Genomic DNA, 18,157 nt, shown 5'->3' with positions numbered 1-18,157 from the left:
TCCTTACTCCACTGCCAACGAGGCTTCTGCTGCGTGTGTAAGGAACAGCCGTGGATTTTGGTGTCTCCCTATGTAGTTCGTCCCTCAAGAGAATGCCATTCCCTGGCCTGGTACAAAATACCCTTTTTTGACCTTCAGAGGCCAATGTGCCAGTGCTCCTTATAACTCCAATGGAATGATGCCCACCAGTGTCTTTCTCTTACAAGGCTCAGGCTTAGTCATAGACTCCCTTACACACGAGTACCTTCATCCAAAAGTCACGGAGTGAATGCCTATGTGTGGCAGTCACTGTGCTAAGTGTTAGGATCATAGTATTGAAAAGAATAAGACCCACCCCCTCCCGCAAAGGCATCCTAAACTCATGGGGAGTTAGAGAGGTAAATGAATCCGTGCCATCTGTGTTTACGGGGCTAGAATCAAAGCACTACAGGCTATAGGGTGGGTGCACAGAGCCAAACTGAGGCACCTTGCCTGGGAGTGCATACCAGACTGTGTCAGACAAGGCTGGGCTTTGGTGTCCAGCCCCTGACATACTGCTTGGTGGAAATAACTGTCCCTTAGTGAGTACCACTATGTCCCTGGCATAAAGTGCCAGATACTTACGTTGCTTAATTTAATCCTCATGATGATACCATGAGGACTGTTTTAAATGAATCACTACATTACAGCATTTAGAAGAGTGTCTGACTCATGGCAAATGTTCCCTAAATGATACCTATTGTTATTCTCTCCCCCCCACCCCCGCCGGCTTTCTCTGGATAAAACTGAAATTAGGTGATAGGAGCTCAAAAGTCCATAGGGTCCAAGCATAAGTGTTCGGCAAATTCCCAAGGAGGCCAAAGACAGCCTGGGTTTCCATCACGGGCAGCAGGGATAGGTGAGAAGTGCTGGGTTCTCACAGTGGGACACCAGGTAGCAGATAGAAGCAGTGTTAGCAACATACTTGGTGCTGATGCCGGTAGGAGGACTTGGTCATTGGCTCCTCCTGAAGAGGGCTTCTCAGCTCCAGCAGATGGCTGCCCTGTGGGAAGAAAGCCTACGACAGATACAGCAGAATGACTCGCTCTGCATCTGTCCCTCCTTCCTCCTCATGCCTCCCTGAACTGCAGAGGCTGGAGAAATCAAGTCTACCTTTCTCAGCCTCCCTTCCAGGTTCTGGGTAGGATGAGAGTCTGCCAGTTAGATGTGCTCACAGGATGCTCAAACTGAATCAAATGGGGGTGAAGGTGGGGTCACCTTGTGGCTACACTACGTTGCTGGTGTAGGTCTGGCCAATGCAGAGCCACTAGGGATAATGACAGCTCTCCCATCCTGAGTGGTGGCAAAGGTGATAGGAGCCTGGAGTGAGCAGTTGAGATACCATCTGGGTGTTGTTCCAAATGCTGCTCCTGGGGGCCCAGCCTATCGCCCACTCCTCCATCCATCTTGTAAGCACCCAATTCCCTGTAATGTTTTCCTGCTTCACATAGCTAGAACATTTTTTCTTATCTTATGTGTGTGTGTGTGTGTGAGTGTGTGTGTGTGTGTGTGTGCGTGTGCTTCAAAATTTCAGTGTGAAATCTCCTGATTTGCAAATAAGGACTTGCACAGAGCCCCTAAACCTTTCTGACCCTGGCTTCCTCACGTACAACATGATTGTGTAAAACCACTTCCCATCAGGTAGTGGGAAGGGTTCCATGAAATATCATTTGCAAAGTGCCTGTCATACAGCAGCTGCTCAATAACAGACAACTTTCTGTAGCATAAAAAGCATGGGTTTTTAGAAACTGGGTTCAAATTGTGATAATACTGCTTACCAGCTGTGTGACCACATGAAACGTTGCAGCCCTGGGCAGTGTGGGTGATAAAATACCTACTATTGCATGGTCTTTTTGTTGGCGTGCTGGTTTTGGTGAGTACTAAAGTGCTAACATATACAAGGATGCCCAGCCCGGTGCTTGCCTGACACAGAGTCGTCTCTTCTCAAATGTTCATTTCCTTCTTTATCGCCTATTTCCTTCAGTTCATAGTAATATTTAATACGCTTGTGGATGAGGTTGTGGATAGTTGGAAAGAAACTAATGAGGTAAACATTTATAAAGGATACAATTACACAACCAACTATTTGCTCCCTGTTAGGAGACTGACAAATTTTTTTCCCCTCCATAATACAGGAAATAAAGTGGTATCTCATTTCAGTGGGTGTGTCTGGGCATTCTGGAGACTGTTCTGCTCACACCTCTTTCCTGCCACCAATCATCTTTCTCCTGCTACCAGAGCGATGGCTCTGCTCTGCTCCAGGAGATAGGACCTGCGCTCTAGGCATCTGGGGACCTGCCAAGTGAGATAAGAGAGAGTGGGTTGGGAAGGACAGCCCTCTGAGATCCTTGGCAAAGTGCCAATAAGTTAAGAGGCAGGATGGATGATGCCGGACACACAGTAGGTCTATCAGTTTGTCAAGAGTTGTAGGAGCCTAGTATTATCTGGGGAAGGGTGTGGTCAGGTGCAGAGTAGGATATTGAGGAGACCCAGAGCTAGAAAATTGCTGATAGAATGGGGAGCATAGCGGCTATTCTAGGATTATTTGCTAGCCTTTCTTATGGTGAGATATACTTCTTGGCAAGAAGTGTAACCAGTGGAATCCACTGAAATGTATTTGTAGAAGCCATCAGTAGACATTTATGTTGGGTACTGCCCACCATATGCTCCAGGAAGCATTGGAGGGAAGAACGGTGTTTTCTTTTTATTATTATTTTTTTAATCCCTTCCAAAGCCTAGCAGTGGTGATTAGCACACAACCTGTAATTTATTGTTAATGTAGGCAGGGCATCTGTGGAGAGACTTGGCCATTCGACAAACATCTGTGGAATGCTCACTGCCCCCTATATTCCTGCCAGGAGCCTTGCTAGAGTCAGAGGATACAAAGGCCCTGCACGCAAGAAACTGACATTCTAGAGACAGAGGCAGATGCAGGCATTCGGCTAACGCTAATTGAGAGCCTACTATGTTCATGCACCTACCAGGCTCTGGGATATAACAGTTAAGACCTGGTCTCTGCCCTTAAAGATGTTATAGACTGTTGGGGTGAGGCAGTGGGAAGGAAATGTCAGGTGGACAGGCAGTTGGAATCTGGTGTGCTTCAAGCTGGTGTGGGTGAATTTTCCAGACGTGAGCAGGAATTCTCCAGGTGACAAGGAGGGGGTCGTGTGTGTGTTTTTGTTGCTGAGGGTGAGGAGAAGTTATTTCAGGCAAAGAAAGCCGCACTGAGTACAAGAAAGGGCACGAGCCCCGGGAGGACACGGTGAGCTCAGCATTGCTGTAGGGTAGGGGACAAAGCTGGGAGGCATTTATTGGAAGTGAAATTTCAAGCAAGTTGAGACTGGATCTTGCTAAAAGTTGTTTGTCATGCTCAGAACCTGAACTCCATTCTGAAGGCGACGGGAAACCAGAGAGGTATTTTAAAAGGTAGATTGAATCCATTAATCCTACAGGGTGTATGTATGTACTTGCTACTGGAGTAGATTCTGAAAATTTGATGGTGTGTACAATAGTTTTTGTCCATGTGAGATTTATGATCTAATATGAGGGAGACGAATTACACAAACTAATTTTTTTTTTACAAGGAGAATGTATTAAGGTAGTGCTTACATAATTAAAACATAATTAAAATCATAACATACTCCACAGTCAGCCAACATACATATAAAGTTATTAAATATCACAAGTGCTGTGAAGGGGATTCCAAGCTGGCTGGTGGTAAAATGCCAAATAATGGCTAATAATAATAGTCACAGACATTTGGTAAGTGATCATTACGCAGCTGTCATGCTTCTTGCTGATTATCTCATTTAGTCTTCAAAGCAATCAGGTGAATGAGTTTTATCTCCACGTAGGGACATATGTCTGACTCTAAGACTTGTATGACCCATTGAGTTTGTGTTTTGACTTTTATCTTTTGCTAATAGCAATTATGATAGTAGACTGGATAGTGGCCACCCGAAAATGTCCACGCCCTGATCCTTGGAACCTGTGAATATATTACTTTCCATGGCAAAAGGGACTTTGCAGATGCGATTGCCATGGGGAAGAGTATCCCAGATTATCCAGGTGAATTCAATGTAATCATGAGGGCCCTTATAAGAGAGAGGCAAAGTCAGAGAGAGGGAGGAGCAGAGAGAGAGAGAGAGGCTGGAGGGATCGCTGGCTAAGGAAGGCCTCTGGAAGCTGGAAAGGCAATGGATTCTCCCTTAGAGCTTCCAAAAGGAACAAAGTTCTGCTAACACATTGATTTTAGCCCCTAAAAACCGTTTTCATCTTCTGATTTCCAGAACCGTAAGATAAATTTGTGTCATTTTAAGCCAAGAAGTTTGCGGTAATTTGTTAGAGTGGCAATAAGAAACCAATAAAGCAACTTTTTGAGGGTACTTACTTCACCATAGCTGGATCAAAAGCCCTACGACATAACACTCTGCTTCCCCTAAATGAGGGAAAACTAAGTAAGTGTTTTAGAAGCTTGTAGAAGATCTGCGGGGGATGGGGGGGATGAGTCTGAAAGCAAAAGGAGAATGGGAAGAAGAAGTGGGAGAGCGGGTGTTTGAAGTGCAGGGACCAGGAAAAACAAAAGCCTAAGGGTAAAGGTGGGCCATGAAGGCACGTGTGGAGGAGGGTTTTGCTAAAACCACCAGGCATAGCAGAGGGCCAGAGTGTGACCTAAGCCTGGAATTTTGGCTGCAGTCAGACCATGGAGCCGGGCCCCAGTATGAGCCGTGACTAGGCAGTGGGGAGTCACAGGAGGACTTTGAGGAGGGCCATGACATAATCAGGCAGCGTTTTATGAAGAATTCCCTCCACGGGTGGGAGTGGTGGGAGGAGAGGGGCAAGGAAACCAGTTCTGAGGCTTTGCTGTCACCTGTCCTGTATGACATTTGTCTGAACCAGGCTGGTGGCTGTGAGAAGAGCCAGAGGGGTCTCCCTGTCATAAAGCACACAGAAATGCTGTTCTCAAAGTGTGGACCTTGGCGGTGTCCTGGAGACCCTTTCAGGGAGCTCTCAAGGTTAATTTTTTTCCTCACTTCAAGGTTAAATTTTTTTTCATTTCATTTCATTTTTCACACTCATTCTCTCACAGTGCATAGTTGAGTTTTGCAGAGGTTACAGAAGTGAAATCACCGCAGACTCATTGCAAAAGGAGAATTCATCTCTCTCTTATTAAGCCAGACATTAAAAAGACTTGAAAAAAAATGTATTATTTGTTTTGGAAAATATCATTTCACAAAACTGTTCTTTATGCTAACATAAAATGACTTGTTAGTTCTAAATGAGTATATATTTAGACATCTTCGTATTAATTTATCATATGGTAAATATTGATAGATAAAAGCTATATAAACAATAGCTCTTTGGGGTCTTCAATAATTTTTCAGGAGTATAAAAAGGTCGTGAGACCAAAAAGTGTGAAAATCTGCTGTTGCACACAAATGTGCAGGCTTGTTTCTGTTTATTTGGAATATATTCCTAGACTTAGGCCTTTTAAAGCTGGAAGAGGCAAGGCAGATCTGGTTCTTCCCACATAACAGAGGAGCCTCTGTGGGATTAAGGTATGGGCACAAATGCACACAACTTGCATTAGTGGAATAAGGCCTGAAAGCCATGTGTTTATGGCCAGATCGTGGCTTTTCCCATTGCTCCACGTGCTGCAGAAGGGCTTGGCCTGCTGGGAGGAGGCCTGGCTGCAGCCAGCGCCCAAAGGGCCTGGGAGCGCTCCAGGCTGGTGCTTCCCAGCCGTGCCCAGTGCTCCCTCTAGAGGCTGAAAGTAGAATCTACACCATTCTTGCTTTACCGTCCTATTGTGGCAGCCAAATTTCTGTCCCAGGAGGAGTTTGAAATTCCTAGCTCCCTGATGCCTTGAAGCAGGCGAAGGACAGCAAGCTGACTTCTGTTTTCATGTGAGGAGGCTATGGAGTCGAGAAGCAGTGTGTTTTGCAGTGATGAAAGCACTGGACTAACCTAAATTTTGGTTCAGACTCAGTCCACACTGGGGTCTTGACCTCTTTGGGTTTCAAGTACCCAGGAGGAAATAGTCTGCACGACTAGCCATAAAGACACTTCCAGCTCTGGCAGCCTATGGTGTTAATTGTCCCCATGGCCCATGCCATGAGAAGACACATCAGGGAGAAGGCGTAGCTTCCTGGGCTGTAGCCTCTCAGGGCTCTCCTTGCATTTATGGGTTTAGCTCAACCTGAATCTGACATTAGGATGAATCCCTATAATTATAGAGCTCACAGATGCTGTCCTTTAGCAAGTTTATTTTTTAAGAAGTTTTCTGCAATTGATCCATTTATTGGGCACACAAGAAATAAGCTGGCATTGACTGAGATATGTGTCAAGGACTAGATGTATATTTTCTCACTTGACCCGTACCTCCACCCCATATGCGAGGTGCTAGCATTATCGCCACTTTCCAGAGGAGAAAACCGAGGCCCAGGGAGCTTGAGGAACTTGCCAAGATTAGGAAACAACTGTGTGGCAGAATCAGAATTCAAAACCAAGGCGTCGGGCACAGCCACAACACTATACCTAGCCCTGATAATAAGCGTTTGCATTTTTTTTTGAGTTTGCTATGTCCTTGGAGTTTTATGCATGTTATCTCACTTAATACAGTGATTCTGTAAAGTGGTATTGTTACCTCAGTTTTACAAGGAGGACACTTATTCTCAGGTCACCCAGTGCTAGAGCTGAGATTTCGTCTTTGGGACTTAAAAGCCTGAGCTCTTCGTTGTTATTCAGAACCATCTATGTGCCAGAGAAAGATGAGGAAGACCAACTGAGTCTACAGGGAGCTTCTACTATAGTCTCCTTGTGGGACAGTAATAGTTGCAGCCATTTACTGAGCACCATTCTAAGCCTTTACACGTATGAGCTCAATCCTCACAACAATCCAGTGAGATAGATCTGATTACTATCCCATTTTACAGATGAGGAAACAAAGGCATGGGGACAGAGGGGTAAATAAATTGCCCAAAATGCCTCCCACGTTTGGTAGTGGCAGAGTTGGGATCCAAACCCAGGTAGCCTGGCTCTAGAACCAAAGTTTTTAGCCCCTACATTACCCAAAGCACAAATAGTTCCCACAGAAATGTAGGGGCCACTGACCAGGGCTGAGGACAGTCAAGGGGAACAGGCCCAGCCTGCAGAGAGATCCCAAGGAGGGGAAGGAGGTATCCCTCCCTGGGCCCTGTTCCTCTGTGACCCTGGCTTTCCAGCTGTCTATCAGAATGCTGCACCTAGAAATTATGGCTTCTCCTCAAATCTAAGGGCTAAAAAAGCAGAATTCAACACATTTCCCCAAATCTTTCTCGAAATGTCTCTTCCTTGTCAATGTTCTCATTCCTTCATACCACCAGAACCAAACCCTGATGGATAATTTCTTGATGTTAGAGAACTGTATTAAAGATTCTAAGATGTTGCCTTGTCGCACATGAGCAAGAAAGAGTGATATGATCAATGAAAACATTTCTTTGGTGGGAATAGTAGGAACTGACCACATGGGCCACGTATTTGCTATTTCTGAACTGGGCTCTGTCCTAAGGAAAGGTTATGGAGCTGAGTCCTGAGGGCAGGTGCTAACAGGCACCAAGCCGATATGAAAACCCAGGTCAGGGAGGGGGGCATGGCTGAGAACATGGCTGTTCTTGAATGGAGAGGGCAGGTGCTAAGTCAGACTGGCCAGGCTTAGAGAAAAAGGCATTCTGGATAAGAGGTATCAGGCTTGGGCACTAAAGTGAGGCTGCCAAGTTAGAAGGCTGGCAGGGCCCAGAGGAAAGTCAAGGAACAGATGATTTCTTGTTAGAAAGCCATGGCAGAAAAGCCTTAAGCCCCAGGATGGTATGAAGCAAGGATGAACCAGATGTACCAGTGAGGATTTCTCCTGAGCTATGGCATTCCTTCCTCCAGAAATACAAAGCGATGGCGCTTTTCAACCGAGTAGGATGGGGTTCTGGGATAAGCTCCAGTGGGAATGAAATAATCCAGGGTGAGTGAATAGAAGTGGAAGAGGTCAGTTGGGACTTAAATTGTGAATAGCAGTGACCATGGTGAGTGAGACCGAACACAACAGGAACTTGAAAATAAGAACACAGTTGTGACTGTCTCATGGAACCCAAGGGTAAGAATGGGCTTGGACCTTTCCGCCCGCTCCCCCCCCCCCCCCCCCCCCCGCCCGAGTGCCGCTCCGGCTGCACCGCACTCGCTCAGAGCTCCCGGCTTCTGCTAAGGTAGTGCCGCCCTCGTCTCTCTCCAGCCGTCGTCATGATCATCTACTGGGACCTCATCAGCCATGATGAGATGTTCTCCGACATCTACAAGATCCGGGAGATCGCGGACGGGCTGTGCCTGGAGATGGAGGGGAAGATGGTCAGTAGGACAGAGGGTAACGTTGATGACTCGCTCATTGGTGGAAATGCTTCCGCTGAAGGCCCAGAGGGCGAAGGTACTGAAAGCACAGTAATCACTGGTGTTGATATTGTCATGAACCATCACTTGCCAGAAACCAGCTTCACAAAAGAAGCCTACAAGAAGCACCTCAAAGATTATATGAAATCAATCAAAGGCAAACTTGAAGAACAGAGGCCAGAAAGAGTAAAGCCTTTTATGACAGGGGCTGCCGAACAAATCAAGCACATCCTTGCTAATTTCAAAAACTACCAGTTCTTTATTGGTGAAAACATGAATCCAGATGGCATGGTTGCTCTGCTGGACTACCGTGAGGATGGTGTGACCCCATATATGATTTTCTTTAAGGATGGTTTAGAAATGGAGAAATGTTAACGAATTCGGCCATGACTTTGGATATGTCACCTGTTGCCGTAACGGGCTGCTCCTCTTCATCCACATGACACCAGGACTTAGACAGATGGGACTGATGGCATCTTGAGCTCTTCATTTGTTTTGACCCTGATTTATTTGGAGCGGAGGCATTGTTTTTAAGAAAAAAACATGTCATGTAGGTTGTCTAAAAATAAAATGCATTTAAACTCAAAAAAAAAAAAAAAAAGAAAAGAAGAATGGGCTTGGAACCTGGGAACCAAAACATTATGCCAGGAATTCTCACTGTCACCTGTCTCTGCTTCTCTACACTTGTGCGCTTTGTTCTGTCCTTTCCCTGACAGCTCTCCTCACTTCTTAGCCTGCTTGTTAACATGAGGTTGCCTTAGGATCCCAGGTTCTCATGTCACAGTTCCAGGCAAAGAGTTTATCAAGACTTTGGGTCTCAGTTCCTAATGTGGGGAAAAGAATCTGACTGGCTGCTCTTTGGTCTGTTGTCTACTCCTGGGCCAATCAGCTAAGACCAGGAAGACAGGGCAAACATATCTGTAAAAGGCTCATCCCCATGGATGTGGGGTGTGAATGGGGATTGTTCCTAGGAAGAGGAACTAGAGGTGGTTGTGGGACTAGGAAAATACCCCAAATGGTATCTGCTAAAGACACAAGGGTCTAAAGATAAAGCACTGGAAGACACCAGCGTTGATTGGATGTCAGAGAGAGGAGATGGGGAAGGAGAAAGTCTCCAGGTGATTAGGAGGAAAAGCAGGAGAGAGAAATCATGGGTACTGAGAGAGAAGAGAGTTTATTTAAAGAAGGAGAAAGGTCATCAAAAGTCATGGTACATATAGTCAAGAAAGGTGAGCAGTGTCAGAGACCATTTGATTATAGAAAGCCCCTGAAAATTTTTTAGAAAGCACTTTAGAGGAGCACATTAGTGAAGAAATCATATTTCTACAGGTTAAAGATGGAGTTGGTTGTATTTTTATAGGTAAACACAAAAGTATGTAATGTTAATTGTGCTTTCAGCTTTGGAGATAGTCCACCTTCACTGTGTTGAGTTGGCTTTATTCAGAATTTAACATATATTGGCATAGAAACAGTCATTTTTTTCCCCAGTCCTTACAGGGGTAACACATTGTATTAACTACAAAAGGGCTTATCTACATGGTTTAGGTTATAGAAACCTATGTGTATTACCAAAATAATGTTTAGAAGGGGGAGAACAGGAATCCAAAAGGCCAATAAACATATGAAGATGTACTTAATCTTGCTAGTAGCCATGGAAATGCAGTTGAAAAACAACAAAACATAATTATATATCCACCAGATTCACAAAAATGAGGTCCAAAAGTTCTAAGAGTTGGCAAAGTGTGGAACAATAAGAGTAATCCTCAAAACTGGTGGTGGCAAAATAAATTGGCAGAGATGCAAGGTTGCCATTCATCTTACGTTTGAAAGGATACTATTTGTATAGAACACATGGGGTCATGATGCCCCCTCCAATTGTGCAATGAGATGGCATGCTCTGGAAAACTGCTGGGGAATTTTTAGTTATGCTGAAGGTTCACATACCTTGTCATGCAGCAGTGTCACTATTGGGTATATAGCTAGAGAACTTCACGTATATGTGCACCAGATACAAACCCAAGAATGTGCACAGCACAATTATGCATATAATAGACCCAAACGATTGGATTGTAAACAATCCAGTGTCCATCAGAAATAAAATAACAGAATTGCTGTGCATTCATAAGGGAAGACCAGACGGCTGAGAAAATGAATAACTCAAAGCTACCCGCGATATGGATACAGCTCACAAACATAATGTTGAAGGCAAGAGGCAAGACACATAGGAATATCACAATCAAAAATGGCCCCAAACAGGCCAAGCTGAACTATATGGGAGAGGGATGACTGCTGTAGGAAAAAGTGAAAAGTACATGGAAAGTCAGTGAAGGATTTTCACAAAAGTCAGGATGGTAGTTACCCTGGGTTTCTACAGAGCCGGGATCTTGCTGGGGTTCACTGGGGTTCCACGTGCCGGCAGTGTTCTTTTGACCTGGGTAGTGATGGCATGGACCTTTGTTTTATAATTATTCAATACACCTTACATATATTTTATGTGCCTTTCTGTGTTTATATTTTTAAATTAATGTTTCCCTGTATTGCCTGTAAAATGGTTGTTAGATCAAGAGGCCTGATTAGTTTCACTTTTTCTTTTCTTTTCAAAGATTTTATTTATTTATTAGAGAGAGAGAGAGACGGATTTTGACAGAGAGCACAAGTGGGGAGGAGAGGAAGAAGCAGGCTCCCCACTGAACATGGAGCCTGATGCAGTTCTTTTCGCTTTTTTATTTTAAAAAATATTTTAATTAATTTATTTATTTAAGAGAGAGACAGAGAGTGCACAAGTAGGGTGTTGGGGGGGTGCAGGGAGGAGCAGAGGAGGAGGAAGAGGAAGGGGAAAGAATCTCAAGCAGACTTGCTTGAGACTCAGACTCCGCACTGAGCCCAATACGGGGCTCATCTCACAACCCTGAGATCATGACCCAAGCCAAAATCAAAAGTCAGACGCTTAACTGACGGAGCCATCTAGGTGTCCCAGTTCCACTCTTTTTCAAGGCTGCTTTATAAATTGTATTGGGTACTTCCGTCATGGGGCATGCAATTTACTTGATCTCTCATCTTGTGATATTAGCAGCCAGGGATGATCATTGAATAGATCTATTAATTTGTTAGGGGTTGCAAAATGGTATTTTAGTTCTCTCGTTCATCTTCCTTTTTAGCTGAATTACTTCAGGTTAGCTGTCTCCTCAGCCGCTTGGTTGCCTGAAGTTTCTTTGGATTCCTCAGAAAAGAATCTCAGAGGTAACGGCTTCCCAAGTTCTTGCGTGTTCATGACAGTGTGCCTGCTGTTTGTCTCTTCAAATATCAATTCAAAGTTGGGTTTAAAATTCTTGGCTCACACTTTCTTTAAGTATCCTAAATAAATTACTCCATTCATTTCTGTCATGAAGCATTGATGTTGATAGTCTAATGACAATCTGATTTTCTTCCTCTTATAAAATGCCTGCTTTCGTCTGGTTGCACAAAGGATTTTTTTTTTCTTTCTTTTTCTCTAAAATCTAGTAGTTTCAGAGTGGAGATGTTGAGGGCTGATTTTTTCCAATATATATGGTATGTCTGTTCGATATGTAGTTTTAAGGGTTCTTTTTTTAATTTCAAGAAAGTTTTTTTTATTTTAGTTTTTAGTAATTTGTTTTATATTATTCTTTGGTTTTCTTCTTTGGGGACTCATCATATATGTATTGGATATTCTTTACCTATTTTCTATATTTATCACTTTCCCTCAAACCCTTTTTTAGGTCTCCTTTCCTTTTTGGTTTTAAAAACTTTTCCTATTTTGGGGGCACCTGGGTGCCTCAGTCAGTTAAGCGTCCAACTCTTGATTCCGCTTCAGGTCATGATCTCAGGGTTGTGAGATCAAGCCCCAGGTCAGATCCCACACCCCATGTGGAACCTGCTCAGGAGTCAATCTCTCCCTCTGTCCCACCCCCCAAACAAACAAACAAACAAAACTTCTCCTAATTTCCATTTTCTATTTCTCTCAGGGTATTTTTTCATTTGTTTTGTTCTTTCTTGTATTCCTTCTAGTTTGGCCTTCATTTCCAAAGCAATTCTTCTTTTATTTCCAATTCTGTTTTGAATTTTTCATTTCTCTTTTCAAATCTTCCTGAATCATTCCATCTTTGGCTTTTTCTCATTCTGATTTATTGTTTTTTATCGTTTCGATTTTCTTTTTTAGTTTATTTTGAAATATTATATTTTCCATTTAGTTACATTTCATTTATTACATTTCTGTTCTGTAGCATGTTTTTTTCGTATTCTTTCATTGTCTGTAGTGATATTATTCTGCTTCTTATTCTTTCTTTCATATAATAGCATTGTTGGTATTTGACTACAATCTTTTCCTGTGACTCCTTTTTCAATGAAATGAGTCTTCCTTTACTTTCTGGAGGAAACAATGACAACAGAGAACTTTTCTAGTTCCACAGTCCTGAGCTTCCCTTCTGTTGATTTCGTGAAGTAATTTTAAAAATATGACATCGTACATTCTGAGTTCTTCTTCCTGCTCCACTCCCCACCTTTGATTTGACTTCACCTTTTCTTTGTCCTTGTTGTTACATCTTGTTGTACATCTTGTTCAGTTTGGATTCTACTTCCAGCATTTTCTCCTCAGAATAGGGCTTTGTCCTGGAAGAGTGCTTTGGTTTTGCAGGGTTTTGTTTTTGTTTTTGTTTTTTTAAGATTTATTTATTTATTTTAGAGAGAGAGCATATTTAGGGGGGGTGTGAGGGGCAGAGGGAGAGGGAGAATCTTAAGTGGATTAAAGTGGATTTGCACTGAGTGTGGAGCCCCACACGGGGCTCAATCCCATGACCCTGAGATGGCGACCTGAGTGGAGACCAATAGTCGGACTTAACTGACTGTGCCACCGAGGCACCCCTGGTTTTGCAGGTTTAAGAGTTCAAAGGGCCCAGACTCCTGGACTCCCCCACATGGTCAGATCTCCCTTAGTCTCCTTGCACTCACTTGTGCACCAGAACCTTCTCCCTGCACCCCAGCCTTGCCACTCTTCTCCAAATGAACCCATGGAAATTTCCAGTAAGTTCCTCAGGTGATTTGGGGATCTACCTTCCTTCCTCTTCCTTTTGCAGTTTCTGATACCATGGGAGTCATGCAATTATTGGTAGCATGACCCTGCTCACTCAAACTTTGGAGTTCAAGGAAACACTGGTTACCAGGTTTTTGCTGTGAATGTGTTATTACCGGGATGCAAGGAGATTCAGAAATTGCTCCACCACCTAGTGGCAGGACTTGGTACATTTACTAAAGATCCTTGAATTGTACACCGAAAATGGGTGAACTTTATGATACATAAATTACATATAAATTTCTATATAAATCGATAAGGTTAAAAAAAACCCCACAACCCTACAAACAACTCTGCACCATTAGCACTGACATCTTGCTAGAATTCCCCATGTCCCTAATCATGTGGACATGTAGGGGTCACCAGACATGAAAGACAAGCCTCCATGAAGGAGGTCACCAGGACCCCCATGCCCTGTTCTCCTTTCCTGCAGGGGCACAGGGAGAGATTACCTTCCCCGGCCCTTGGGACTAGCTCTAGCCACTGGAACTTGATCAGAAGTGGCGTGTGCTGTTTCTGGGGTGAGGCATTTTTTAAAAAAAAGATTTTATTTATTTGTCAGAGAGAGAGAGCACAAGCAGGGGAAGCTTCAGGCAGAAGGAGAAGCAAGCTCCCCACTGAGCAAGGAGCCCCATGCAGGACTCGATCCCAGGACCCCGGGATCATGACCTGAGCCGAAGGTAGACGATTATCCAACTGAACCACCCAGGAGTCCCTGGGCTGATGTGCTATCTCAACGCTCTTCCTCTATATGGCAACCCTGTAAGTTTAAGCGCAGCAGCCTAGCCTGTCCTAGCCTAACCAGCTCAACGTCTGCTCTCTACCAGGAAAGACCATGATCCAGGCGAGCAAAGAGGAAAGGCAGCTCGGAGGAAACAGAAGTGATTCAGAGAGAAGAAAAACAGAACTGTCACAATCTCTTCCACACATTCCCATTCTTTCTGACCTATTTGTTTCACCTTGCAGCTCAGGATACCCACACCTGCATTTGATGTAAACCCAAATAGATAACTTTTCCGTTTTTAAGACTGTTATGCCCCCAGCTGGGTGTGAAAGTCACCTGCAGAAACAGCTCCACCAAGCGGCCGCTTTCACAGCCATCGTAACACTGGTCGCCGCTGGTCACCCTGCTGATAATTCCTAGGAGAGCAAGTAGATCCAGAGACACCGCTTCTGAGATTCTTCATGACCAAGGCTTTTCCTTTTCTAATACTGGGTGGATGGTAGGAAACCACACACATTCTTTTTTGGTAAAACAGAGAGCCTGGATGTGAAGAACAGCAAGTGGAAAATAGGGCAAAGTGGGTAAGAGGACCTGGAAATAAATGACAGCGATGTTAACTGTGGTCAGATCAGCAGGGAGGTGACATCCTGGACTGATGGTGGAGGGACAGGGCAGCCTACCGGTGAAGCATCGGGAACTGGAGTGAGACAGGTTTGATGGGAATCCTCTATTTTTTTTTAGTTGTGTGGCATTAGGCAAGTTCCTCACGCTCTCTGAGCCTCATTTTCCTTGTCTTCTAAAGGACTTAGTGTAGCGTGAGCCACGAGCAAGCACTGAGTGCACGGCTGGGTCTCCAAGGTGGTGGGTTCACCTCTGAGAGCTCCTTGTGGAGACAGAAAACCATCAATCCCTGCAACTTGACCTCCATTGGTGAGGTCAGGGACTTGGGTAGGACGCTTGCTTTAGGCACTTTTTAGCTTTACAAGACTTGGAAAAACCCGCATGGAGTTGGTGCAAAATAGAATTATAGGGAAATGTCTGCAGAGAGCAGAATTGCAGTGGAGAAATAGCTTCATCGTTAGCTGTGTGTTCAACATAATCATGTAGCTATTTTCACTGGAATGACTTTTCAGTAAAAAGAAAACCAGCACACTGTGACCAAACGTCCCATAGAAACCATTGCTGACAGGGTGGATATGGTCATTCTGTGCTGTGGATTCGCACCTTTTGTCTCTTGCCCAGGGAGCCTGGTGTGGGGGTGAGGCCAGGCTGAGCTGTGGGCTTGCAAAGCAAACCGGAAGGGCAGGGAGAGCTGCCTGAGGGCTGGCAGTGGGCTGCGTGTGTGTGTGAAAGTTGCTGTCTTTGCAGGTTGTTCTGATCTTCCAGGCACAGAACGTTCGTGCGCTCTTTGCAAAACCCTTTTTCAGGACTCATACTGATGATGAAACGCCATTCCGCAGAGGCAGTGAACAAAAAGAACTTGGCCAGACATCTGGATGGGACATCCCCAGGCCCCTCCGCCCCCATGTGTCCTTAACTACACTCATCCCCTGCCTCCCAAACCTGGTGCTCCTCCTTCATTCTCCACTTCAGGGAATATTAACTACTAAGTCACCATTACTTAGTCACCATGCCGAACATCGGGGCGTCCTCCAGCCTTGCCCCACCCTCCCCACCGGCCTCCTTCTGTCGCCATGACATTCATAAAATCTGGTTGACTCTGCCCCAGAAACACCCCTCAGGCTCCCCGCTTCTCTCCGCCGCCAGCAGAATGCTCAGTATTTCTTTCATCATGACCTTGGCAATGGCCCTTGCCATGTGCACCCCACACTTCTCTACAGTTCTCCAGAGCCTTCAGGCACACACCCCACTAAACCTTTGGTGCCGTCATTACTGGGAAAGAAAGGGAGCATAGGCACTAGGAAACAGCAGTCTTCCTCACAGGCACAAGAGCCAGGCTTTCGTGCTAAACGATTTAGATGAACCTCTCCCTTACTCGTCACGCTTTCCTGCAACACTACCCGAAGAGCCCCACTTCAATGCCATTCCCTCTCCTCCCTGGGAAGCCTTTCTTCAAGTACAACTTCCTCCTTGAGGCAGCAGCCAGAGATCTTTGCTCAATGGCTGGTGAAGCTCCCTTATGGAAAACATTGTCATTGTTTCCTATTTAACAAATAAAAACGAGAGACGCTCAGAGAGGTTAAGTCACTTGCTGAATGTCACACAGCAATGAAGCCTTAACGTTATCTCAGGTACTCTGACTCCCCAGGCCACATGTTTAGCCACTTATGCCACACCAAGAATGCGTAACAAGGTCCTTGCCCCTCAGGAACAGCTGGGCTTGCAGAAGAGCTAGATATAAACAAGTAACTCCGAGAAAATGTGATACCTACACGAATTAAGTCTGGCATTTTCTGGAGCCCCGAGGGAGTAGTGAACCAGTTGTTTCCCTTAGCCTCTCTCCACACCTCACAGTCTGGTTTGTGCACCATATCAGCATAGTCTTCTCAATCTTTAAGTTGAAATATTTCCTTACAAATATTAGGAAATACTGTACAATTGGAGAATGGACCCAGCAGAATGACTATGCTCCTGTGTCCTCAAATCGCACCCCTGATCTGTGTAGGGCCTTTTAATCCTGCGGCTGGAATCATGAACAGATGCTGAAGGGATCTGTCCTTAGGCCATTGGTGAAGTTGCGAAGGGTTCTCCCTTGGTGAGGTTACAGCAGGTGGTCTGACAGCTCGCAGAAGCCAACCCCGGAGATACATCCGTCAGCTCTTCTCTCAGTTACAGAAATGTAACTGGTTACTCAATGCGCCCTGGTCTTCATCTCCACCAGGGCATGTCTCTGAAACTGGCGTCTCTCTTCCCTCTCTTATTTCTCTTTTCCTTCCTCCTTGAACATCTGTTAAGCACCTATTTCTGCCAGCTACAGTGCTGGGAGCTCAGATGCAGGGATGAATAAGACATAGACCTACAGAGACAGCATTTCCAGAACAGTGGAAAGAATATGCACTTCAGAGCCTGAGGGTCACAGTTATAGTCCTAGCTACACTACTTCCTAGCTGTGTGACCCGGACAAGTTACTCAGCCTTTCTGGATCTTAGTTTCCCCATCCGTAAAATGGCATAACATAGGTATCTACCTTAGAGGGTTGTTGTGTGAGTTAGAATGAGAGGATTACTTATAATGCACTTAGAACAGTGCCTGGCACATGAAAATACTATGTAAGCATTTCTTGTTGTGGTCTGCATACAGTAGAGTACAGTTCTGAAAGCTGTGATTTGGTCACTTTCATTCCCCTAAGATAAGGGTTCTATGGCACAGAGTAACCTCCCAGTGAACAAGGTTAGCAGGCATCATGATTGTCCTTGGTGTGGTTTGAATGGGAAAATCTGGATTATTTCAGGTAAGTTGTCATTTCATTCCTCGTTGCTGAAGTATGAGGAACATGAAACTGATTTATTAAGGGAATTTTCTGAGCATGACATCTGTTGTGTCTAGAGACAAAACAATGGCAAAAACCTAGTTGTGAGGAGAAGCTGCAAGACTTAGCTGTAGAAGGAAAATTGACATCTTTGTTGGCCTGGAGTGAATTCTCTCCTCAGGGACACAAAAAGTGGTGGTAAGTCATGGAGTTAAACTGAAAAGCCTGAACTGTTGGCCTGCTGAGTGTAACTGGGGACTGGTAGGGTGCAGTAGCGCTCAGCACCACACCACCTGGTAGAGACGAAAGGAAACAAATGCCAGCCAAGCCTCACTGTCCACAGGATGCACAGTGTGTGGGGTGTGTGTGTGTATGTGTGTTTGCATGTGGTGTGTGACATGTGTGTGGAGATTGTGTGTTTGCGTGTGGTGTGTGACGTGTGTGTGGAGATTGTGTGTGTGGTGTGATGTGTGTGTGGTGTGTGTGT

The 18,157-nt window shown here is 44.8% G+C and overlaps 1 protein-coding gene across 1 annotated transcript; it reads left to right on the top strand.

Annotated features, from left to right (window-relative positions):
• The first annotated feature begins 4,043 nt into the window (after positions 1-4,043).
• LOC112823957 (translationally-controlled tumor protein-like) lies at positions 4,044-9,042 on the top strand. The gene is made up of 2 exons (XM_025871811.2): positions 4,044-4,086; positions 8,279-9,042. The coding sequence occupies exons 1-2, from the start codon at positions 4,059-4,061 to the stop codon at positions 8,803-8,805; spliced, it is 555 nt and encodes a 184-aa protein (XP_025727596.1). The 5' UTR covers positions 4,044-4,058; the 3' UTR covers positions 8,806-9,042.
• Positions 9,043-18,157: the final 9,115 nt, after the last annotated feature.

Source organism: Callorhinus ursinus, unplaced genomic scaffold (genome assembly GCF_003265705.2).
Source record: "Callorhinus ursinus isolate GAN/ISIS: 27379988/994484 unplaced genomic scaffold, GSC_fseal_2.0 scaffold9, whole genome shotgun sequence".
Taxonomy (NCBI): Eukaryota; Metazoa; Chordata; class Mammalia; order Carnivora; family Otariidae; genus Callorhinus; species Callorhinus ursinus.
Note: the sequence above shows the minus strand (reverse complement) of the source record. Positions and strands in the feature narration are given on the sequence as shown.

What these genes read in the sequence shown, in the direction of transcription:
- LOC112823957 (XM_025871811.2), top strand. Translation starts at nt 4,059, where the DNA reads ATGGGGAAGAGTATCCCAGATTATCCAG. An exon ending in GAGTATCCCAGATTATCCAG is followed by an intron (nt 4,087 to 8,278) that starts GTGAATTCAATG and finishes GTCTCTCTCCAG; the next exon opens with CCGTCGTCATGATCATCTAC.